The sequence below is a fragment of the Scyliorhinus torazame genome, chromosome 14 (assembly GCF_047496885.1).
Source record: "Scyliorhinus torazame isolate Kashiwa2021f chromosome 14, sScyTor2.1, whole genome shotgun sequence".
NCBI lineage: Eukaryota > Metazoa > Chordata > Chondrichthyes > Carcharhiniformes > Scyliorhinidae > Scyliorhinus > Scyliorhinus torazame.
In genome coordinates this window covers 134,894,661-134,919,631 of record NC_092720.1, presented here as the reverse complement: position 1 = coordinate 134,919,631, position 24,971 = coordinate 134,894,661, and the positions used below count along the sequence as shown (strand labels likewise).

Sequence of the window (24,971 nt, the reverse complement as noted above, 5' to 3'; positions counted from 1 at the left end):
ATTCCTTAATTACCTTTTCAATTTTGTCACAGAACATAGTCCCCCAAAAGTCCCACATCTAATTTCCACCCCGGCCTCTGCGCTACCCCCTTCTCCAGCACCATATCCACCCAATGCGGAGCATAATCTGACACTGCAATTGCCGAGTATTCCGACTCCTTAACCTCAGCCAACAAAGCCTTCCCCACCACAAATAAGTCAATCCGCGAGTATACCTTATGGACTGCTGATAAAAACGAGTACTCCCCTTCCCTCGGGTGCAGAAACCTCCAAGGGCCACCCCTCCCAATACCACCATTAGCCCAACTAACGCCTTCACTCCACCTGATGGGACCAGCGAGCGTGGCCGTGACCTGTCCAGCCTTGGCTCCTGCACCAAGTTCCAGTCCCCCCCCCACTATCAGTTTGTGTGTGTCCAAGTCGGGGATGGCCCCAAACACTTTCTTTGCAAATCCCACATTGTCCCAATTGGGGTCGTATACATTGGACAGTGCTACTAACCTCCCCTCCAGCTCCCCTGTCACAATCACATATCTACCCCCCTGATCTGCTACCACCTTCTCCATCTGGAAGCGTACTCTTTTGCTGACCATTACCGCTCCCCCTCGAGCCCTTCTGTCAAGTCCAGAGTGAAACACCTGACTAACCCAGCCCTTTTTAAGTCTCACCTGGTCCTTCACCCTCAAGTGGGTCTCCTGCAGCATTGCTACATCGGCTTTCAAACTTTTAAGATGCGCAAGCACCCTTGACCTCTTGACCGGACCTCCTAACCCCCTTACGCTCCACGTGACTATTCTAACTGGGGATCTCTCACCCCCCCCCACCCTTCTTACCCACCATCATCATACCTCCGGGCCCTGTCCCATGAGCCTGACACGCCCCTATCCATTATTAACATTGGATCCCTTCCCCCCCCCTCCCAAACCCCCCCCCCCACATTTCCTCTCTAAAAAACATCTCCCAGCATCAATCCCTTCCCCCCCCCCTCGCTCGCCTCGTAGGCCCATCGAAACCTGCTAACCAGGCTCCAATGTCCGCAGCCCTCCTCTCACCTCACCTCCGTTCACTAGCCGACTTTAGTTAGCTAGCGCGGGTGGCTCTCCCCGCCAAGATATACCGTCCCCTCCCACCCAGTCCCAGAGAAAGAAAAAACAAAAACAACAATCCAACCCATACAATTCACTAAACTAAGATACAACCGTCGCAACACAGGACGCCAATCAACCCAACCAATAACTTGAACTCTGTAACAATGCAAAGAGAAATAAATTACAATACACGTCAGTAAAAAGAAAATTATAGCATTTATACATTTTCCAGCTCCCCAATCACAGTCCACAGTCTCTCTTCCAGCTCCGCTCCTCATGTCTGTCTCAAGCCTTCTGCCCTCACGAACGCCTCAGCCGCCTCCGCTGTCTCGAAATTAAAGTCTTTGGCATTATACGTCACCCTCAGCTTCGCCGGGGACACCATACCAAATCGCACACCCTTTTTGTACAGTGCAGCCTTCACTCGCCCGAACGCCGCTCGTCGTTTTGCCAACTCCACCGTCAAGTCCTGGTCGATCCGAACTCCAGCACCATCCCACTGCACCTCGCGCTTCTGCTTCGCCCAGCTTAACACCTTCTCCTTCATGCAGTACTTATGGAAACAGATGATTACTGCTCTTGGCGGCTCATTCACTTTCGGCTTCAGCCTTAATGACCGATGAGCTCAGTCCAGCTCGTACCGGGAGGGGTTCTTCCCCTCCCCCATCAGCTCCGCCAACTTCTTAGCGAAGTACTCTGTTGGCCTTGGACCCTCTATCCCTTCGGGCAAGCCCACAATTCCCAGATTGTCCCGCCTCGAGCGGTTCTCCAAGTCCTCAAGCTTTGCTCGGAGTAATCTGTTGACTTCCACCGCCCTCCGCATCTCATCCCCCATCGAGGTGAACTGGTCGTTGTGCTGCGACACGGCTTCCTCCACTTCCTTCATCTTCTCGCCCAGCTCTCTCACCTCGGCCGATGTCTTTGCCACAGCTACTCTCAACGGGGCAATTGCCTCCTCCACCAATGACTTCAATGCCATCTCCATCTCCTTCCTCAAAGCCTCCATATGCCTCCCAAACTGCTTTTCCAGCTCCACCGCCATTACCTCGGTCACCTTCTCCACCGTAAGTAGTGCGGCCCCACAATGCGGTCAGGCCTCCGCCATCTTGTCAGTGTGGTGAACCACTGTAATAGGAGATGTAAGGTAGGACCTGCACTACAGGTTCGCCGGTAGCTCCTGCCGGCTGGCTCCACCACGGAGAACTGTATAAATATGCAGGACCTCCAGTGCCCTGCCATTTCGCCAGCTGCAGCAGGAGGCCACGCATCTGACTGTAATAAAGCCACAGTTGTACCCAACTTTAGTCTTTGTGCAATTGATCGTGCATCAATTTATTACAGTCAGATTTTCCACAGAATGGATATCCGAATTAAGCCCGTTCGCCTGCAGCTGGATCCGCACTCGCCCGACGCCAGGAAAGACTTTACTCACTGGCTAGCATGTTTCGAGGCTTACATCAACGCGGCAGACCGCGCGCCAACGGAGGCTCAGAAGATCAACGTCCTGTACTCCAGACTGAGCGCCAGCGTGTTCCCGGTGATCCAAGACGCCACGAATTACACACAAGCAATGGAACTCCTCAAAGAACACTACGCGCAGAAGATGAACATGCTCTTCGCCAGGCATGTATTTGCCACCCGCTCGCAACTACCTGGTGAGTCCATCGAAGACTTTTGGCGGGCCCTAATTCCACTCGTCCGGGACTGTGACTGTCAGGCCGTCACGGCCGCCGAACACTCGAATCTCCTCATGCGCGATGCCTTCGTGACGGGGATTGCGTCGGACTGCATCCGAGAATGATTGCTGGAAGGGGCCACGCTCGAACTGGCGGAGACGAAAACCTTGGCGCTCTCCATGACGGTCGCATCTCGTAACGTACAATCGTACCTCTCCCACCGCGCTGCCCACCCTTCTATTCCTTCCTACCCATCCCGGACCCGGCCGATGACCTCCTCAGCCGGGGCTCTGCCTTCGCAATACGCCTGCACCGCATGCCGATCCGCGCACTCCAGGGGTCCCCGCTGCTACTTTTGCGGTCAGCAGAAGCATTCTTGCCAACACTGCCCGGCCCGCACTGCTGTTTGTAAAGCCTTCAGTAAAAAGGGCCACTTCGCGGCTGTGTGCCAGGCCCGCGCAGTCGCTGCGATCGCGCCCGCTATCGCCCCATCCCCCACGCCAGATGCGCAATGGGAGCTGCCGTCATCTCCTCCCAGGTCCATGTGCGACCAAGGGGCGCCGCTATCTTGTCCCGACCCCGCAATGTGCGCACCATGGCACCGCCATCTTGTCCCAACCCTGCAATGTGCGCACCATGGGCGCCGCCATCTTGTCCCTGTAGCACCATCGATCACACACGAGGCGAGACGTAGAGACCTTCAATCGAGGCTTTATTGAGCAGACTTGTTCAGACTTGTTCCCCAGCAGCTCAGTCACAGAATGCAGCTACGGGGAGTAAATCGGGTTCTTATACCCCGCCTATCTGGGTGGAGCCCAGTAGGCGGCAGATCCAATCGGGACCCAGCGTCTGTCCTCCAATAGCTCCTCGGCATTCATGGTGTATCGTATTACCCCTAATACATACCACCACATTCTCCCCTTGTTAAAAAGGAACCCGGCGGGGTGGTGGGTGGTATGGTGGTAGGGGTTTACAGGGTCGGTGCCTTAACCATTGAACTACATACAACCATGCCGCTTTTACTGGGCCACTGAATTATTCACATTTTACCCTATTAGCAGCGTACAACAATGCCGCTTTACTGAGCCACTGAATTATATACATCTTAAGTCGACTCGATGAGTCGAGATGGTGCTCTGGTCGCCCTCTCCGATCGTCGCAGCCCGGGTGGTGGTGCTGGCTCGGGTCCGGTCGACTCTGGGAGCATCGCGCTGTCCCTCTCTGTTTCCTTACACCTGGGCGGGCCTGGGAGGAGAACCGATCCCCCCGAGAAGGGGGTGGCTGTTCGGTGCACCGGCGGGAGTGAGGGGGTGGTGATTGGTGTTAGGGAGGTGTGGGGAGCTCCGGTGGGCGCCAGGTCCCGCAGAGAGACCGTGTCCTGTCGGCCGCCTGGGAACGCCATGTAGGCGTACTGCGGGTTGGCGTGGAGTAGATGTACCTTTTCCACCAGTGGGTCTGATTTGTGCGCCCACACATGTTTCCGGAGCAGGATGGGTCCTGGAGCTGCCAGCCAGGTCGGAAGTGATGTTCCAGAAGCGGACTTCCTAGGGAAGACAAAGAGATGCTCGTGCGGCGTTTGGTTCGTGGTGGTGCACAGCAGGGACCGGATAGAATGAAGGGCATCCGGGAGGACTTCCTGCCAGCGGGAAGTTGGGAGATTCCTAGACCGTAGGGCCAGTAGGACGGTCTTCCAGACCGTTCCGTTCTCCCTCTCTACCTGCCCGTTCCCCCGGGGGTTGTAGCTGGTCGTCCTGATCGAGGCTATGCCTTGCTGTGCAGGAATTAACGCAGCTCGTCACTCATGAAGGAGGACCCCCTATCGCTATGGATGTAGGCGGGGAAACCAAACAGGGTAAAAATGGTGCAGAGGGCTTTAATGACCGTGGCCGCGGTCATGTCGGGGCAGGGGATGGCGAAGGGGAAACGGGAGTATTCGTCAACGACGTTAAGAAAGTACGTGTTGCGATCGGTGGAGGGGAGGGGACCTTTGAAATCCAGACTGAGGCGTTCAAAGGGACGGGAAGCCTTTATCAGGTGCGCTCTATCTGGCCTGAAAAAATGCGGTTTGCATTCTGCGCAGATTTGGCAGTTCCTGGTGACTGTTCGGACCTCCTCGACGGAGTACGGGAGGTGGCGGGCCTTTATAAAGTGGTAGAAGCGAGTGACCCCCGGGTGGCAGAGGTCCTCGTGGAGGGCTTGGAGGCGGTCCACTTGTGCGTTGGCACATGTGCCGCGAGATAGGGCATCGGACGGCTCGTTCAGCTTTCCGGGACGGTACGAGATCTCATAGTTGTAGGTGGAGTGTTCGATCCTCCACCGCAGGATCTTGTCGTTCTTTATCTTGCCCCGCTGTGCATTATCGAAGTCCAACCCCAGGAGGGTGGGAGCGCAGAGATGGGGGAGGACATACAGCCGGTAATTTTTGAACTCTCTCCCCTGCACCATTAGGTTTGCGATGCAGAACCCTTTGATTTCAACGGAGTGGGAGATCGCCGCCAGGAAAATTTTTTGGGTGCCTGGCCGAATTACCAGGGAACAGCGTCTTACCATGTCCGGATGAATAAAACTCTCCGTGCTCCCCGAGTCGATCAAACACGGCGTCTCGTGCCCGTTCACCAGCACCTTTGTCGTTGTCATCTGGAGCGTCCGGGGCCGCGACTGGTCAAGGGTCACCGATGCCAAACATGGTTGATGCATCAGATCATTGTCTTCAGGCAGTGTGGAGCCGTCCACACTGGGGTCCTTGCCTGTCAGCCAAGATGGCGGCGTCCATGGATTGCATGCTGCCGGGGGTGGACAAAATGGCCGCTCCCATGGGTTGCACGCGGCCGGGGGTGGACAAAATGGCCGCTCCCATGGATCGCACGCGGCCCGTGGGTAGGAAGATGGCGGCGCCCGTCCCCCCCTCGTGGTGTGCGGGGTCCAAAATGGCGGCGCCCGTTGGCCACCCGTGGATCGCTGGGAGGGTTGAGCCCGTGGTTCCGTTTGTTCCTCGGAGATAGCGGCGACCCCACGGGACTGGCACACCGCTGCATAGTTCCCCTTTTTGCCGCAGCTTTTACAGGTGGCCGAGCGGGCTGGGCAGCGCTGGCGGGGGTGTTTCGGCTGCCCGCAAAAGTAGCAGCGGGGCCCCCCCGGGTGGTCTGGGATTCTGGCCGCGCACGCTTGCGGAAGGGTGGGGGTTGCCGGGGGGTAGTTCGCGGCGGGGGTCCACGGAGCCCAAGGGGCTGTAGTGCGATCGGGGGCATAGGCGCGGGCGTTTTGGGAGGCCACGTCGAGGGAGGCTGCAAGGGCCCGTGCCTCTGTGAGTCCGAGGGAGTCTTTCTCTAAAAGTCTCTGGCGAATTTGCGACGATGCCAAACCTGTTACGTAAGCGTCTCTGATCAGGAGGTCCGTATGTTCATTCGCTGTTACCGCTGGGCAGTCGCAGTTTCTTCCCAGGATCGTCAGCGCATTGACGAATTCGTCCAGCGATTCCCCGGGGATTTGTCATCTCGACGCGAGCTGGTAGCGTTCGTAGACCTGGTTGACGGGCCTAATGTAGGCCTGTTTCAGCAAGTTGATCGCCGCTGGGAATTCTTCCGCGTCCTCGATGAGTGCGTAGATTTCGGGACTCACTCTGGAATGCAGGACCTGCATCTTCTGGTCTTCCGTTGGTCTGCCGGGGGCCGTTCGGAGGTATCCCTCAAAGCACGCCAGCCAGTGTTTAAACGAAGATGTTGCATTAGCTGCTTGGGGGCCGATTCGCAGGCACTCCGGGGTGATCCGGAGCTCCATATTCCTTTTTAAGTCTGCTCAATAAATTGTAGCACCATCGATCACACACGAGGCGAGACGTAGAGAACTTCAATCGAGGCTTTATTGAGCAGACTTGTTCAGACTTGTTCCCCAGCAGCTCAGTCACAGAATGCAGCTACGGGGAGTAAACCGGGTTCTTATACCCCGCCTATCTGGGTGGAGCCCAGTAGGCGGCAGATCCAATCGGGACCCAGCATCTGTCCTCCAATAGCTCCTCGGCATTCATGGTGTACCGTATTACCCCTAATACATACCACCACAGTCCCCCACAGGGTCTCCAGACATCCCGACATCGGAACCGCACACACTCGCCACCCGAAACATCCGATGGCTAACCGCAGCTCGCTTCGATGACGCTGGACCAATCTCGCCCGCACAACCTGGCCACCGCGTCGATGACGGTTAAAATCAACGGCCACACGACCTTGTGCCTGCTGGACTCCGGGAGCACCAAAAGCTTTGTTCACCCAGATACGGTAAGGCGCTGCTCCCTCGCGGTCCACCCTGCCAATCAAAGGATCTCCATAGCCTCCGGATCCCACTCCGTCCCGATCCGAGGTTTTTGTACAGACACCCTCATGGTCCAGGGCGTAGAATTTAGTAACTTCCGCCTCTATGTTCTTCCTAACCTCTGCGCTGCACTCCTGTTGGGCCTGGATTTCCAGTGCAACCTCCAGAGCCTCACCCTCAAATTCGGCGGGACCTTACCCCCCTTACCGTTTGCGACCTCGCGACCCTGAAGGTCGATTCCCCCTCCCTTTTTGCCAATCTAACTGTGGATTGCAAGCTCGTTGCCACTAGGAGTAGATGGTACAGCACCCAGGACAACAGGTCCGAAGTCCAGCGGCTGGTTAAGGAGGGTATTATTGAGGCCAGCAACAGCCCCTGGAAAGCCCAAGTGGTAGTGGTTAAAACTGGGGAAAAACACAGGATGGTCGTGGACTACAGCCAGACCATCAATCGGTACACGCAGCTCGACTCGTACCCCCTCCCACGCATATCTGATATGGTCAATCAGATTGCGCAGTACCGGGTCTTCTCAACAATTGACCTGAAATCCGCCTACCACCAGCTCACATTCTGGAAGTCGGACCGGCCTTCGAGGCGGACGGTCGCTTCTACCACTTCCTTAGGGTCCCTTTTGGTGTCACAAATGGGGTCTCGGTCGTCGAAAGAGAGATGGACCGAATGGTCGACCAGTACGGTTTGCGGGCCACCTTTCCGTACTTAGATAATGTCACCATCTGCGGCCATGACCAGCAGGACCATGATGCCAACCTCAATAAATTCCTCCACACTGCCACTCTTCTCAACCTGACCTACAACAAAGAGAAGTGTGTGTTCTGCACGACCCGGTTAGCCATTCTCGGCTATGTAGTCTAAAACGGACTTCTCGGGCCCGACCCCGAGCGCATGCGCCCCCTCATAGAACTTCCCCTCCCCCACGGCCCCAAGGCCCTCAAACGCTTCCTGGGGTTCTTTTCCTACTACGCTCAGTGGGTCCCAAACTATGCGGACAAGGCCCGCCCACTCATTCAGTCCACCCAATTCCCCTTTGCGGCAGAGGCACAACATGCTTTCGCCGGCATCAGAGCAGACATCGCCAAGGCCGGGATGTGCGCAGTGGACGAGTCACCGCCTTTCCAAGTAGAAAGCGACGCTTCAGACATCGCCCTTGCCGCCACTCTAAACCAGGCAGGCAGACCCGTGGCATTCTTTTTCCGCACCCTTCATGCTTCTGAAATTCGACACTCATCCGTCGAGAAGGAGGCCCAAGCTATCGTTGAAGCTGTGCGGCATTGGAGGCATTAACTGGCCGGTAAGAGATTCACTCTCCTTACGGACCAACGGTCGGTAGCCTTCATGTTCAATAATACACAGCGGGGCAAGGTCAAAAATGATAAAATCTTGCGGTGGAGAATCGAGCTCTCCATGTATAATTACGAGATCTTGTATCGCCCCGGTAAACTCAACGAGCCCCCAGCCGCCCTCTCCCGAGGTACATGTGCCAGCGCACAAGTGGACCAACTCCAGGCCCTACATAACAGCCTTTGTCACCCGGGGGTCACTCAATTGTACCACCTGGTCAAAGCTCGCAATCTGCCCTACTCCGTCGAGGAAGTAAGGACAGACACCAGGGACTGCCAGGTCTGTGCGGAGTGCAAGCCGCACTTCTACTAGCCGGACCGTGCGTGCCTGGTGAAGGCTTCCCGCCCCTTTGAACGCCTCAGCGTGGATTTCAAAGGGCCCCTCCCCTCCACCGGCCGTAACGCGTACATTCTCAGTGTGGTCGATGAGTACTCCAGATTCCCCTTCGCCATCCCATGCTCCGATATGACGTCTGCCACCGTCATCAAGGCCCTCAGCACCATCTTCGCTCTGTTCGGTTTCCCCGCCTACATCCACAGTGACAGTGGATCCTCATTCATGAGCGATGAGCTGCGTCAGTTCCTGCTCAGCAGGGGTATAGCCTCCAGCAGGACGACCAGCTACAACCCCTGGGGAAACGGGCAAGTGGAACGGGAGAATGGGATGGTTTGGAGGGCCGTCCAGCTGGCCCTACGGTCCAGGAACCTCCCAGCCTCTCGCTGGCAGGAGGCCCTCCCTGACGCTCTGTACTCCATCCGGTCACCATTGTGCACCGCCACTAATAACACACCCAATGAACGTGTTTTCACCTTCCCCAGGAAGTCCACATCCGGGGTGTCACTCCCGACTTGGCTCGCTGCTCCAGGACCGGTCCTTCTCCATAGGCACGTCTGACTCCACAAGGCGGACCCCTTGGTGGACAGGATTCACCTGCTCCACGCCAACCTTCAATATGCCTACATTGAGTTCCCCGACGGCCACCAAGATACTGTCTCACTCAGGGACCTGGCACCGTCAGGTTCCACCCCAACACATACTCCCACCGCGCCGCCAATATTGACCCCACCAGACCACCCCCCCCCTCTTTTTCGCACAAGAGGACGAAGAGGACTTCGGCATGCTCCCGGAGTTCCCCGATGACTGGCCAGCATCAGCACCGCCATCGGTGCCACCTCCACCACCACCAGCACCGACTTCGCCGCCACCGTTACGCCGCTTCCAACGAAGCACCAAAGCACCGGACCGGCTGAACCTTTGACGGACTCTGGACCGTCAACATGGACTTTTCTTTCCCTACCACTGTACATAATTGCACTAATTGTATATAGTTACACGTCACCCCCGCCAGACTCATTTTTAACAGGGGGTGAATGTGGTGAACCACTGTAATAGGAGATGTAAGGTAGGACCTGCACGACAGGTTTGCCGGTAGCTGGCTCCGCCCACGGAGAACTCATCTGACTGTAATAAAGCCACAGTTGTACCCAACTTTAGTCTTTGTGCAATTGATCGTGCATCAATCAGCACTTTTGCTTGTCCTCTCATTCAACGGCGAGCCCGCGTTCCCTCCTTTCCTCGACGCTGCTTTTCGCATCCTTTAACGGCTTATTACTTTTCCTTTCTCTCACCCTTCCTTCCTTCTTCAATCTCAAATTTCTTTAAAACTTCTTTCTCTTTTTTGTATACCTCCAGAATTTCCCTGGGACTGGGCTTCAGTCTTCTTACCACGTTCTAGGCGGGAGCCACCCGATGTGGGACATCTCACCTACATCGTGCCCTGGCTTCGGGCCTCCAGCCTCGGCCTCCGTTTGACTCCGCCCTCACTGCTCCTTTCAAGTTTTCAGGAGAGAGAGAGAAGAAAATGTTTCTTTCTCTCCGTGCTCTTTGAGCCCTTCGGCTTTCAGGGTGTTCCTTAGGGAACAAAGTCACGATCCCCGCTCCTCCTACACGCTCCGCCGAACCCACCGGGACCAGTCTCTCCTCTCCTGCCCTTACAACCCTCCGGCACCGTGAAACGGAGCTTTGCCGCTTTAACATGCCAAGGGGGCAGGGCCAACCCCGGAGAGGTTTAATTCCTTCAAAAAATCAGCGGGGCACCCCCCCAAAAAAGACCGCGATATCGCAGACCAGCAGGAGCTTCTCCTGAACCCGGCCGCTCTGCTTGCGAATGCCACCGGAAGTCCCACCCGGGTATCTCTAATGGCCTGGGAGACCTGCCTCAGGTGCCATTATGCCTGGTCCAGTTTTGAGGAAACCAGTGCTAATCGGCGCCCAGCAAAGTCTCCCAAGCTCAGCCACTTGGTCGCAGGTAACGGAAGAACCTGGCATATGCTTGTTTAAATAAGCCTAATGGTTCATTTAAATATGTGTATATGGATCTTGTCGAGTGAGGGAGAGATCCTGATTGCGACTTCGCACGAGGCGTCTCAACAGGCCTCTCGTGAGATTTAACGGCCCCGGCGTGACACCAAGTCGGGCACGACAAGGCTGTTAAATCGTGTCCCAGGTGTTCGAAATATAAGTAATAGATGGTGTTCTGTGTCGATTCAATAGCGGCCTTCAAGATCATGGAAGGCTATGGTAAGGTAATTGATGATACATGGATGGACACAAATTTAAAATGACAACAAAGAATTGAACAGGAGATTAGAAAAGTATTTTTTCTAAACAGAGAATGGTTAGCCTTTCAAATTCTCCAGAAAGTGCAATCCACAAATTATTATCACTTTTTATTAATTTACAGGATGTGGGCTTCGCTGGTTAGGCCAGCATTTATTGCCCATCCCTAATTGCCCTTGGGAAGATGATGGTGAGTTGCCTTCTTGAACGAGATTCCAGTGTTTAACATTAAAATGTCCCATCCCATAACTCTTAACGTCATGGTGCTGATTACACCAGCAGATATTTCTTGGACACGTTGTTGCTTTGGTGCAAAGGATGGAAAATATGTCCGACGCGGTACTTGCACCTTTGCCTGGCATTGCAAAATGTCCACTCATGCTGATTGAAACCCTTGTTCTTCCAGCAAGAAATTGCACTGATATTAAAATGGGCGAAATACAGCGCTGACAAATTTCACGCCCTTGCCTGATCCAGTTCTGTCAAAATATTGGCACTTGGAAGAAGAAAAATACAAGAAACGTTTGCTCCTATTGTCGCAGAATTAGACCTGTATCCAATCAATCCTAATCTGACTTGTTTTGTTTTTTTGGCTGTAATGGTTTGAACCAGAACTGTGTTTGAACGAAACTGTTTCAATTACCAATGGTCCAGATCTCAGTTTGGGAACCAGTACAGGGTTGGGTTGGGCCAAACCGCTTGGACGCAGTGGTTTGATCTGTATCTTTTCGGGCTGGCTTCAGACTGATTCTTGCAACATCTATGCTGCCAGTATGAAATTCAGAGTGGCCCCAAACAAGGCTGAAAACTTCAACAAAGGCAAAGCCAAAAAGGGTGATTCTAATTTGTCTTTTTCATTCTATGATAGATGGAAGATGACAGATCAACTCTGCAGGGTCAGAAGAAAGAGGTTGAAAAGGCAAAGGCTAGCATTCAGGATGTGTTAGTCCGTGTGAAGCAGGAGAAGATGGAGCTGGACACAGAGAAACACGAACTGGACCAGTCTCTGCAGATTGTGGAGCAGAGCCGAGAGCAGCTGGAACATGAAATGCTGATACTGCAACGGGAGCGAGGTCAGCTTCAGGAGCAGCTCGGGCAGGTATGGGAGCATGAACTGGAATTTGAGATAAACTACAGAAGCAGCATTTCTCATGGACAAATCCCCAGAATCTGTTTTGCATATTTTGTTTCGTGGACGGGCAGTGGTGGGGGAGAAGCTCAATGGGCACCAAGCCAAAAAGGTGGTAATTTACAAAAGTCGTACAATGGTTTTAACAAAATGAAATGACCCAAGGTGCTTCAAAGGAGCATTGTAAGCCAAAGTATGCCACTGAGCCACATAAGGAAATGTTAGATCAAATGACCAAAATCTATTAGTCACAGTGTTAGGTTATAATGTGTGTTTTAAAGGAATAAAACCAGGCATGGAGGCTGAAAGGAAGATCCAGAGCTGGGGATCTAGACAGCTGAAGACAGGCTCACCAATGGTGGAACAATTAGAATTGGCAATGCGCAAGAGGCAAAAGTGTAGGTATCACAGTTGCGGGGCTGGAGGAGATTACAGAGGTAGGGAGGGGCAAGGCCATGGAGAGTTATGAAACCAAGGATAAGAATTTTACAATTAAGATATTGCTTGACTGGGACTCAATGCAGGTCAGCGAGTACGGAGGTGATGGGGCAATGGAACTCAATGCGAGTTAAGATGCAGGCAGCAGAGTTTGGGGTGACCTCAAGTTTAGGATAGAATGCAGGAGAGCAATCAAAAGTGCATCGAAATAATCAAATCTAGGGGTGACAAAGACGTGTATGAAGGTTTTAGCAGCAGATAAGCTGAGACAGACAAAGGTGAGTGATGGTACAGAAGTGGAACTGGATGGTCTTAGAGATGGTACAGATCTAAAATTGAAAACTCCCCTCCAGATCAGGTTTTTTTGTTCATTCATCTGTATCTTTTCGGGCTGGCTTCAGATGTGTCACTGGCTGGGCCTGCATTATTGCCCATTCCTAATTACCCTCGAGTGGCTTGCTAGGCCACTACAGGGGATATTCAGGTAAGAAATGCAGAATTCACTCACCTGATGAAGGAACTGCGCTCCGAATGCTAGTGATTTCAAATAAACCTGCTGGACCTTAACCTGGTGTTGTAAGACTTCTTACTGTGCCCACCCCAGTCCAACACCGGCATCTCCACATCATTTCGGCTGTCTGGGTTCGGAAGCTCTAGAATTCCCTCCATAAACCTCCCCGCCTTCCTACCTCTCTCTCCACCTTTATGACACTACTTAAAAATCTACCACTTTGACTAAGCTTCTGGTCACCTGTCCTAATGAAGAGAATTTTAACCTTAATAAACAACAGCATCTTTGGGTTCTTTGGGTCAGGTAGGCGCGGTTAAAGTCTGAGAAATCTGCTTTCCAACCTACTTCAAACACACCAATTCCTGGCTTCAGCTGAGGCTGTGAGCATCATTATTGTTCAGGTTTTTGACTTTTATCTGCTGTCGGCCAGATTTCTCGAATGTCAGGAAACTAGGCAGCTTCCTCAAGGCATGCATTTTGTTGATTCAGGAGGTAAATGCCTTCATACCCACCTACTGGATCCAAATGCCCGTCGGAGGAGTGTCCACACTTGGGTATCCCCCGACCCCCCCAACAACCTTGTCCCTGTGAATCATGCCCCATCACAAAGCCGCTGACCTCCTCACTGATCAAGAGGGCTGGATTTCCCCCTCACCACGTGGCCTCTGACCCTTTCTTTCCGTGGTATCCAAACTGCGCGGCCTCCACCCTTACGGATCCGGAATTTCAGTTTCTCCGCAATTTTCTGACCGACCTGCTCCCTATGGGTTTGGTAAATAAACACATGCCCAATATCCCCTCATTTGTCCCAGAATCACCAAATTGTTACAGCACCGAAGGCCATCGGCCCATCATGTCTGCTCTCTGAGTGGTAGTCCACCGAGTGCCATTCCCCCACTTTCTCCCCATTGCTCTGCACATTCTTCCTTTTCAGATAAATTCCCTTTTGAATGCTCGGTTGAAGCTGCTTCCACCACACTCTCAGGCAGTGTAGCCCAGATCTTAGCCAGCCCTCTGTGTGCCAAAGTTCCTCCTCGTGTCTCTATTGTCTCTTTCGCTAATTACTTTAAATCTTCGCCCTCTCGTTCTCAAAATGCTCCCAACAGCGGGGAACAGTTTTACTTCATCTACTCTATACATCTACTTTGTTTGATACGTTTTCTGTAAAGCACTTTGGGACCTTTCGTTACGTTAGGAATGCTATAGAAATATAGCGAATTGTTGATATCTGCGTGGGGGAATTCAGGGGGTGAGGGTCCAACTCATGATATAAAAACAGAAACTTATGGAATACTCAGCAGGTCTGTCAGCACCTGTGGTGAGAGAAACAGAGTAATGTTTCAGAGCTGACACTTTTCATCAGAACTCATGACTGTCCATCTTTGCAAAGTCATTGGTAAATATAGGGGAGGCGACGGCATAGTGGTATTGACACTGGGCTCGTAAGCCAGAGACCCAGGGTAACCCCATTCCAGCGACCTGGGTTTGAATCCCACCACTTCAGTGGTGGATTCAATAAAAACCTGGAATTAAAAGTCTAATGCTGATCATGAAACTACTGTCAAATGTCATAAAAACCCATCTGGTTCACTGATGTTCTTTAGGGAAGGAAATCTGCCATCCTCACCTGGTCTGGCCTACATATTACTCCAGACTCACAGCAATGTGGTTGACTTTTCCAATGCCCTCTGAGATGGCCCGAGCAACTCAGTTCAAGGGCAATGAGAAATGGGCAACACCCATTTCCCATGAATGACTAAGTTAAAAATTCAGATGGCCTCTTCCTTCATTTACAAAGTCAGCTTTACTGAAGTAAAAAAGAAACTTGTGAATGTTGGACGTTTAACTGAAAATGGAAGATTCTGTAAATTTGTAAGCCTCAGGTGGGACAGATTGACCTCTCAACAGTTGTAGTGTCAAATTCCATTCCCCAGCAGTTCTGTCCCCTTTGGAGACTGGTGGCCTTTTTGTCCTTTTCCGGCTCTTCTTGATGCTTATTTTAATTTCACTCCGACTTTGCCCCGAGCAGGTAAACAGGCAGAAGCAGGCTCTGAACGAACAGCTGTCCCAGACAGAACGGGATGTGGAGCTTCAGAGCGAAGGACTACTCCGAGCCAGCAAGGAGAAGGAGGAACTGATGAAGGAGACAGCCAACCTGGTGGTTCAGCTGACGGCTGCAGAGAAGGAGAGCAGAGCCCTGTCTGAGGAGGTAGCTGGTCTCAGGTAGGGGATTCTGGGACTGTGTGAGCCGAATTTAAACATTTAATGTGAATCTCCAACAAAATTGCCACTTGTTACTGTCATGTGAGAGAACCTTTAAGAACTGGGTATTTATTAAATAGCTGTAGTGGATGTACCTTTAAGAAATGGGTGTTTATCAAATAGCTGCAGTGATGTCAGAGAGTGGGTGGAGCTGGGCTGTCTGTCTTTCACTTTTGTTTTTGAGCAGGCAGTTACAGGGTGTTTTTAGTTTTGTTTTGAGAGCTGGATAGCTGAAGGCAAAGCAAACAGCTGTATAAGGATCTCTCTGCAATCTAAAGACTGTCTCCAGATCATTTGGGTGATTTCAAAGTGATAACTGCTCTCAGTAGAGAATTTAAACCTGATCTCTGTGTTAAAAGGGTCTTTTGTCTTATGGATGTTGCAAGGAAAGAATAAGGGTTACTTCTAGAATATTGTATCTGTGGGGATGATTGGTGTTGATAGTTGTTAAGATGTTTACTGTGGGTTTATAAAGTGTTAACTGGTTTCATAAGTAAACATTGTTTTAATTTAAAAGTACTTTAGTTCTCTGTTGCATCACACCTACAGAGTAGGCCCATGTGCTCCCCATAACCACAATCTATTAAAAGTTGTGGATCAGATGAACTCCTTGATGCATTTTGGGGTTCTCTAAAGCCTGGCCCATAACATTACATTGATGTTAGATATCCAATATAGTCTTTTGGCCCACCTTGGTTGATTGAGCTGTGGGCCACGTGGGGGGAGGATTCTTCGGTTGATCCCATTCAACTTTCAAGAAGTAGTCCAGTGTGTAAAAGTGGATGGATTACAAACTGATTTTGCCAGAATTGCATTATTAAGAGTATTTAAATGGGCGGCAGTGAAGGAACAAAGCCATGTGTTGTATTTCATGTTATTGCAACCCAAATAGTGTGAACGCAGGTTGCAGAATTTTGAATGAGCTCGAGTTTGCAGAGTGGAGAGCATGGTCAACCAGCCAGGGGTGCACTGAAAGAATCCATGTCTGGAGGTGACAAATACTTGCATGAAGGGTTCAGCGGCAGATAAGCTGAGATAGGGGTGATGTCCGGCAATATTAGCAATGGCACGAGTACCTGGCTCCAGAACATGGTGATCGGATCGAGAGCCAACCTCCATGGATTAGCCAGAGTTGTGTCTGACTTGTCACTCCAACATGAGGTTGAGTCTTCCTAAAATTTGTCGGAGTGTCGGTCTCTGACTGAAGACCAGTGTACAGCTCTCCAGCGTCACAGCCGTGTTTTCACTCCAGATTATCAGTAGTCAGGGAATCTGGAGGTGTGGTTTGCCATCACACTAATGAGCTGGGGCTTGATAGAGCCGGCCCAGAGATCGGGCGCTATCATTAAAGGGCAGGCGATCTGCACAGGATAGAAACCGTCCTCACCTCCCCACAAAAAAGAGGACCCCCCCCCCCCACCCCCACAAGCACCAGGGAGTTTCTCCTCAAAACAAGCATTGGGGCACATCCTCACCCCAAAGTCAATGGTACACCACCCCCTCCTGTACAAAGCATCAGCACACTCCACAGGCACTGTGGCAGGGTGCCAGCGGGCATGTCCCTCACCACCCAGGGGCTATACATACCTGTGCATCCCCAGGGTGGTCATCGCGACTGTTTATTGTTTTTGAACACCAGTTTTGATTTGTGCCGGCATGGCGTCATGCCGGATGGGTGGGCTGATATGTAGAGATGTGGCATCAAGCCGTGAATTGTATTCTAATGTATGCTGAAATATGCTAATCAGCCTCTTGTCCTTCCAGGGTGTGAATCTGATTGGGTCATCAGGATGGGGAGTGGATCCCAAACTGAAATCTCGCCGGGGCAAATCTCGCGAGATTTAGTGGCCATTACAGGATTTGCCCCCACGGCTGGCTGTTTTTCACTATTTATCATGAACCTGCTGTTTTTCTGAGTTATTGTATATTATTTTGTTCCAGGGCTGATAAGGAAGCTTTGGAGACCAACATGTTTGAATCTCAGCAACTCGTTTCACAGCTGCAGACCCGTAAGGAACAGCTGGAAGGAGAGAACCAGACCATTCTTCTTGCAAAGGAGTCACTTCTAGGTTGTGTGTGTTCTACTATACAAGTCTCGGGTTTTATATGTATGTGCGTGTCTATGCTTTATATGTAATTATCTATTCTAAAATGTGTATTTGTGTATGTGCATATCGCTTATCACATGTCTGAGATCACCCAGTCAAGGATAACAGCCATCAAGATAATTATACTCTTTTATTCCACAGTTCAGGTCCAGGTAGGATCCAGTACATGTTTAGTTCCTCCCTCAATAGCGTATTGTACCAGCTCATGGTGCCTTACCTCATTGTACCCAACAAACGAACATCTTGGGCGGGATTCTCCATTTCTGAGACTATGGGTGGGATTCTCTAATTGACGATGCCGAAATCGCATTCGGCGACTGGCTCGAACCCTTTTTGACGCCGAAATCGGGGGCGGTGCCTGTTTTCGGATGCTCCGCCCTGTCCATAATGATGTCATCGCCGAGTAGGCCACACGCCATTGGGACGGCCTCAGAACGTCACCTGAAGGCCCTCCCCCGATGGGCCGACTTCCCGATGGCATGGATCACTTGTGGTCTGAGGTTTCGTCAACCTTGCGCGGCGATTGTGAACTGTGTACAGCACCGCCACAGTCGGGTTGGGGGGGGGGAGAGCCGCTCCGCTGACCAGGGGGGCTTCGGCGGGTTCTGGGGGGACTGGTGGGGGGTGGTCCAGGGGTGGCGAGGCCGGTTACAGGGGGGCACTATCTGCCAGGGCGGGTCCGCGCATGGCCGGCACCATATTGTAAGGGGCGATTGCTGCAGGTCGCCGTCATGCACCTGCGCGACCATAGACCTGGCAATTCTCCGTCCATGTCTGCAGGGAAAGCCAGGGGTTTTTATGTGGCGCGGCTGCCAGCTCCCTATCAGGCGGAGCATCGGCGCGGGGGCGGCGCCGACCTTTTGGTCGTAATACTAGACACATGCTCCTGACATAGCCTCAGAATCGGAGAATCCAACGCAGAATTTGTGGACTTTCACGACAGAAAAACTGCCGCCACACCTGGACTGATTCCGCAACTGCTAAGGGGCGAGCACCTGTGGCAGGTGGAACACAATCGAATCTAATGTGAAATGGTGCCGGATTCACCGGTTTTGTGATTCACTCTCAGGAGGCTGACAAGCTGCAGCTGCATTTACACACTTCACTCCCCACACACACCATCCCAGCCAACAAGATGGCAGCAGGGAGGGCAGACCCGACGTTTAAAGATGCCGAGCTGGAGACCATGTTGGACGTGGAGGCGAAGCAGAGGATGACCCTGTACCCCGGCCTGTGAAGGAGGCTGCCATCTGCCATCGTTCGCTGTGCCTGGGCGCAGGTGGCAGAGGGCATGAGCTCTGTGGGCAACACCGTCCGGTCGGGACAGCAATGCCGGAAAAAACTGCACAATCTCCTCAGGGCGGCCAGGGCGAGTTGGCAGCACTGTGCCCCTGGCAGTAACCTGTTTTCACCACACCCATGCCAGCCGCCATGGCCAGGTGCCCTCACCACTGATGCCACCAGCTACTTACTCCCTGGGCTGTATGCGTCGGGCGGACTGTCGAACACTGTCCTCTTCTGTTTCCCCAATCCCTCCAGGTGAAGGCCGCGTACAACCGCCGAGAGCGGGTGGAGACATAGAACATAGAACATAGAACAATACAGCGCAGTACAGGCCCTTCGGCCCACGATGTTGCACCGAAACAAAAGCCATCTAACCTACACTATGCCATTATCATCCATATGTTTATCCAATAAACTTTTAAATGCCCTCAATGTTGGCGAGTTCACTACTGTAGCAGGTCGGGCATTCCACGGCCTCACTACTCTTTGCGTAAAGAACCTACCTCTGACCTCTGTCCTATATCTATTACCCCTCAGTTTAAAGTTATGTCCCCTCGTGCCAGCCATATCCATCCGCGGGAGAAGGCTCTCACTGTCCACCCTATCCAACCCCCTGATCATTTTGTATGCCTCTATTAAGTCTCCTCTTAACCTTCTTCTCTCCAACGAAAACAACCTCAAGTCCATCAGCCTTTCCTCATAAGATTTTCCCTCCATACCAGGCAACATCCTGGTAAATCTCCTCTGCACCCGCTCCAAAGCCTCCACGTCCTTCCTATAATGCGGTGACCAGAACTGTACGCAATACTCCAAATGCGGCCGTACCAGAGTTCTGTACAGCTGCAACGACTCCGGAACTCAATCCCTCGACCAATAAAGGCCAACACTCCATAGGCCTTCTTCACAACCCTATCAACCTGGGTGGCAACTTTCAGGGATCTATGTACATGGACACCTAGATCCCTCTGCTCATCCACACTTTCAAGAACTTTACCATGAGCCAAATATTCCGCATTCCTGTTATTCCTTCCAAAGTGAATCACCTCACACTTCTCTACATTAAACTACATTTGCCACCTCTCAGCCCAGCTCTGCAGCTTATCTATATCCCTCTGTAACCTGCTACATCCTTCCACACTATCGACAACACCACCGACTTTAATATCGTCTGCAAATTTACTCACCCACCCTTCTGCGCCTTCCTCTAATTTTTGAGGTTAGGGGGCTCCTTGTATTGTTCATTACAGTTCCATTACATTGATAAAAATGACAAACAGCAACGGCCCCAGAACAGATCCTTGTGGTACTCCACTTGTGACTGTACTCCATTCTGAACATTTCCCATCAACCACCACCCTCTGTCTTCTTTCAGCTAGCCAATTTCTGATCCACATCTCTAAATCACCCTCAATCCCCAGTCTCCGTATTTTTTGCAATAGCCTACCGTGGGGAACCTTATCAAACGCTTTGCTGAAATCCATATACACCACATCAACTGATCTACCCTCGTCTACCTGTTCAGTCACCTTCTCAAAGAACTCAATAAGGTTTGTGAGGCATGACCTACCCTTCACAAAGCCATGCTGACTATCCCTGATCATATTATTCCTATCTAGATGATTATAAATCTTGTCTCTTATAATCCCCTCCAAGACTTTACCCACTACAGACGTGAGGCTCACCGGTCTATAGTTGCCGGGGTTGTCTCTGCTCCCCTTTTTGAACAAAGGGACCACATTTGCTGTCCTCCAGTCCTCTGGCACTATTCCTGTAGCCAATGATGACATAAAAATCAAAGCCAAAGGTCCAGCAATCCCTTCCCTGGCCTCCCAGAGAATCCTAGGATAAATCCCATCAGGTCCCGGGGACTTATCTATTTTCAGCCTGTCCAGAATTGCCAACACCTCTTCCCTACGTACCTCAATGCCATCTATTCTATTAGCCTGGGGCTCAGCATTCTCCTCCACAACATTATCTTTTTCCTGAGTGAATACTGACGAAAAATATTCATTTAGTATCTCGCCTATCTCTTCAGACTCCACACACAATTTTCCATCCCTGTCCTTGACTGGTCCTACTCTTTCCCTAGTCATTCGCTTATTCCTGACATACCTATAGAAAGCTTTTGGGTTTTCCTTGATCCTTCCTGCCAAATACTTCTCATGTCCCCTCCTTGCTCGTCTTAGCTCTCTCTTTAGATCCTTCCTCGCTACCTTGTAACTATCCATCGCCCCAACCGAAACTTCACACCTCATCTTCACATAGGCCTCCTTCTTCCTCTTAACAAGAGATTCCACTTCCTTGGTAAACCACGGTTCCCTCGCTCGACGCCTTCCTCCCTGTCTGACCGGTACATACTTATCAAGAACACGCAGTAGCTGATCCTTGAACAAGCCCCACTTATCCAGTGTGCCCAACACTTGCAGCCTACTTCTCCACCTTATCCCCCCCAAGTCACGTCTAATGGCATCATAATTGCCCTTCCCCCAGCTATAACTCTTGCCCTGCGGTGTATACTTATCCCTTTCCATCATTAACGTAAACGTCACCGAATTGTGGTCACTGTCCCCAAAGTGCTCTCCTACCTCCAAATCCAACACCTGGCCTGGTTCATTACCCAAAACCAAATCCAACGTGGCCTCGCCTCTTGTTGGCCTGTCAACATATTGTTTCAGGAAACCCTCCTGCACACACTGTACAAAAAACGACCCATCTATTGTACTCGAACTATATCTTTTCCAGTCAATATTTGGAAAGTTAAAGTCTCCCATAATAACTACCCTGTTACTTTCGCTCTTATCCAGAATCATCTTCGCCATCCTTTCCTCTACATCCCTAGAACTATTAGGAGGCCTATAAAAAACTCCCAACAGGGTGACCTCTCCTTTCCTGTTTCTAACTTCAGCCCATACTACCTCGGAAGAAGAGTCCCCATCTAGCATCCTCTCCGCCACCGTAATACTGCTCTTGACTAGCAGCGCCACACCTCCCCCTCTTTTGCCTCCTTCTCTGAGCTTACTAAAACACCTAAACCCCGGAACCTGCAACATCCATTCCTGTCCCTGCTCTATCCATGTCTCCGAAATGGCAACAACATCGAAGTCCCAGGTACCAACCCATGCTGCCAGTTCCCCTACCTTGTTTCGTATACTCCTGGCATTGAAGTAGACACACTTCAAACCACCTACCTGAACACTGGCCCCCTCCTGCGACGTCAAATCTGTGCTCCTGACCTCTATACTCTCATTCTCCCTTACCCTAAAACTACAATCCAGGTTCCCATGCCCCTGCTGCATTAGTTTAAACCCCCCCAAAGAGCACTAACAAATCTCCCCCCCAGGATATTTGTGCCCCTCAGGTTCAGATGTAGACCATCCTGTCTGTAGAGGTCCCACCTTCCCCAGAAAGAGCCCCAGTTATCCAGAAATCTGAATCCCTCCCGCCTGCACCATCCCTGTAGCCACGTGTTTAAATGCTCTCTCTCCCTATTCCTCATCTCACTATCACGTGGCACTGGCAACAACCCAGAGATAACAACTCTGTTTGTTCTAGTTCTGAGCTTCCATCCTAGCTCCCTGAAAGCCTGCCTGACATCCTTGTCCCCTTTCCTACCTATGTCGTTAGTGCCAATGTGGACCACGACTTGGGGCTGCTCCCCCTCCCCACTAAGGACCCGGAAAACACGATCCGAGACATCACGTACCCTTGCACCTGGGAGGCAACATACCAAACGTGAGTCTCTCACGCTCCCACAAAATCTCCTATCTGTGCCCCTGACTATAGAGTCCCCAATTACTAATGCTCTGCTCCTCTCCCCCCTTCCCTTCTGAGCAACAGGGACAGACTCCGTGCCAGAGGCCCGTACCCCATGGCTTACCCCTGGTAAGTCCCCCCCCACAAGTATCCAAAGCGGTATACTTGTTTCTCAGGGGAACGACCGCAGGGGATCCCTGCACTGACTGCTTTTTCCCAGTCCCTCTTACAGTTACCAACCTATCTCCAATCTTTGGTGTAACTAATTCCCTGAAGCTGCTATCTATGACCCCTTCTGCCTCCCGAATGATCCGAAGTTCTTCCAACTCCAGCTCCAGTTCCCTAACTCGGTCTTGGAGGAGCTGGAGATGGCAGCACTTCCTGCAGGTAAAATCAGCAGGGACACTAACTGCATCCCTCACCTCAAACATCCTGCAGGAGGAACATTGCACTCCCTTCCCTGCCATTCCTCTAACTTTCTACCAAGATCTGGCTAACAACTAAATTAAATTTTTTATAAAAAATAATAATAATATAATAAAATATGGTTCTTACCTCAGACCAATGGGTTTTATTATTAGGTTAGAGGAGGAGGGCGGGTGGGAGACACTACACGTGTAGTGTCTCGGGTTTCCTCTCCACCAGAATTTATTGGTGAGGGTCTTCCCAGACGTCCGCGGGTCGACTTCCTGTTCCCGCCTAAAACACTAATTTAAAAAAAAAAAAAAAAAAATTCTCAGCTCCTGCTGAAATTGACTAACCAGCCAGCTCCACTCCCGCCAAAATCGACTGGCCTGCCCCTGCAAAGACAAGTGCTTTTAAAGGACAGACTTACCTCCCAGCAACCACTTCCGCACTGCTCCCGCTGAAACTGACTCACCAGCTGATTCTCCCGCCGAAATCGACTGGCCTGCCCCTGCAAAGACAAGTGCTTTTAAAGGACAGACTTACCTCCCAGCAACCACTTCCGCACTGCTCCCGCTGAAACTGACTCACCAGCTGTTCTCACGCCGAAATCGACTGGCCTGCCCCTGCAAAGACAAGTGCTTTTAAAGGACAGACTTACCTCCCAGCAACCACTTCCGCACTGCTCCCGCTGAAACTGACTCACCAGCTGAGTCTCCCGCCGAAATCGACTGGCCTGCCCCTGCAAAGACAAGTGCTTTTAAAGGACAGACTTACCTCCCAGCAACCACTTCCGCACTGCTCCCGCTGAAACTGACTCACCAGCTGATTCTCCCGCTGAAATCGACTGGCCTGCCACTGCAAAGACAAGTGCTTTTAAAGGACAGACTTACCTCCCAGCAACCACTTCCGCACTGCTCCCGCTGAAACTGACTCACCAGCTGTTCTCACGCCGAAATTGACTGGCCTGCCCCTGCAAAGACAAGTGCTTTTAAAGGACAGACTTACCTCCCAGCAACCACTTCCGCACTGCTCCCGCTGAAACTGACTCACCAGCTGATTCTCCCGCCGAAATCGACTGGCCTGCCCCTGCAAAGACAAGTGCTTTTAAAGGACAGACTTACCTCCCAGCAACCACTTCCGCACTGCTCCCGCTGAAACTGACTCACCAGCTGTTCTCACGCCAAAATCGACTGGCCTGCCCCTGCAAAGACAAGTGCTTTTAAAGGACAGACTTACCTCCCAGCAACCACTTCCGCACTGCTCCCGCTGAAACTGACTCACCAGCTGTTCTCACGCCGAAATCGACTGGCCTGCCCCTGCAAAGACAAGTGCTTTTAAAGGACAGACTTACCTCCCAGCAACCACTTCCGCACTGCTCCCGCTGAAACTGACTCACCAGCTGTTCTCACGCCGAAATCGACTGGCCTGCCCCTGCAAAGACAAGTGCTTTTAAAGGACAGACTTACCTCCCAGCAACCACTTCCGCACTGCTCCCGCTGAAACTGACTCACCAGCTGTTCTCACGCCGAAATCGACTGGCCTGCCCCTGCAAAGACAAGTGCTTTTAAAGGACAGACTTACCTCCCAGCAACCACTTCCGCACTGCTCCCGCTGAAACTGACTCACCAGCTGATTCTCCCGCCGAAATCGACTGGCCTGCCCCTGCAAAGACAAGTGCTTTTAAAGGACAGACTTACCTCCCAGCAACCACTTCTGCACTGCTCCCGCTGAAACTGACTCACCAGCTGTTCTCACGCCGAAATCGACTGGCCTGCCCCTGCAAAGACAAGTGCTTTTAAAGGACAGACTTACCTCCCAGCAACCACTTCCGCACTGCTCCCGCTGAAACTGACTCACCAGCTGATTCTCCCGCCGAAATCGACTGGCCTGCCCCTGCAAAGACAAGTGCTTTTAAAGGACAGACTTACCTCCCAGCAACCACTTCCGCACTGCTCCCGCTGAAACTGACTCACCAGCTGTTCTCACGCCGAAATCGACTGGCCTGCCCCTGCAAAGACAAGTGCTTTT

At 51.8% G+C, this 24,971-nt stretch overlaps 1 protein-coding gene across 1 annotated transcript in view; it reads left to right on the top strand.

Moving 5' to 3' along the window:
* Positions 1 to 24,971, top strand: part of crocc2 (ciliary rootlet coiled-coil, rootletin family member 2) — a 432,771-nt gene that overhangs the window by 233,728 nt on the left and 174,072 nt on the right. The window contains exons 17-19 of the mRNA XM_072474929.1: positions 11,919 to 12,149; positions 15,158 to 15,351; positions 17,332 to 17,459. Of these exons, the coding sequence (XP_072331030.1) occupies positions 11,919 to 12,149; positions 15,158 to 15,351; positions 17,332 to 17,459 (553 nt within the window). The remainder of the gene's footprint in view (positions 1 to 11,918; positions 12,150 to 15,157; positions 15,352 to 17,331; positions 17,460 to 24,971) is intronic.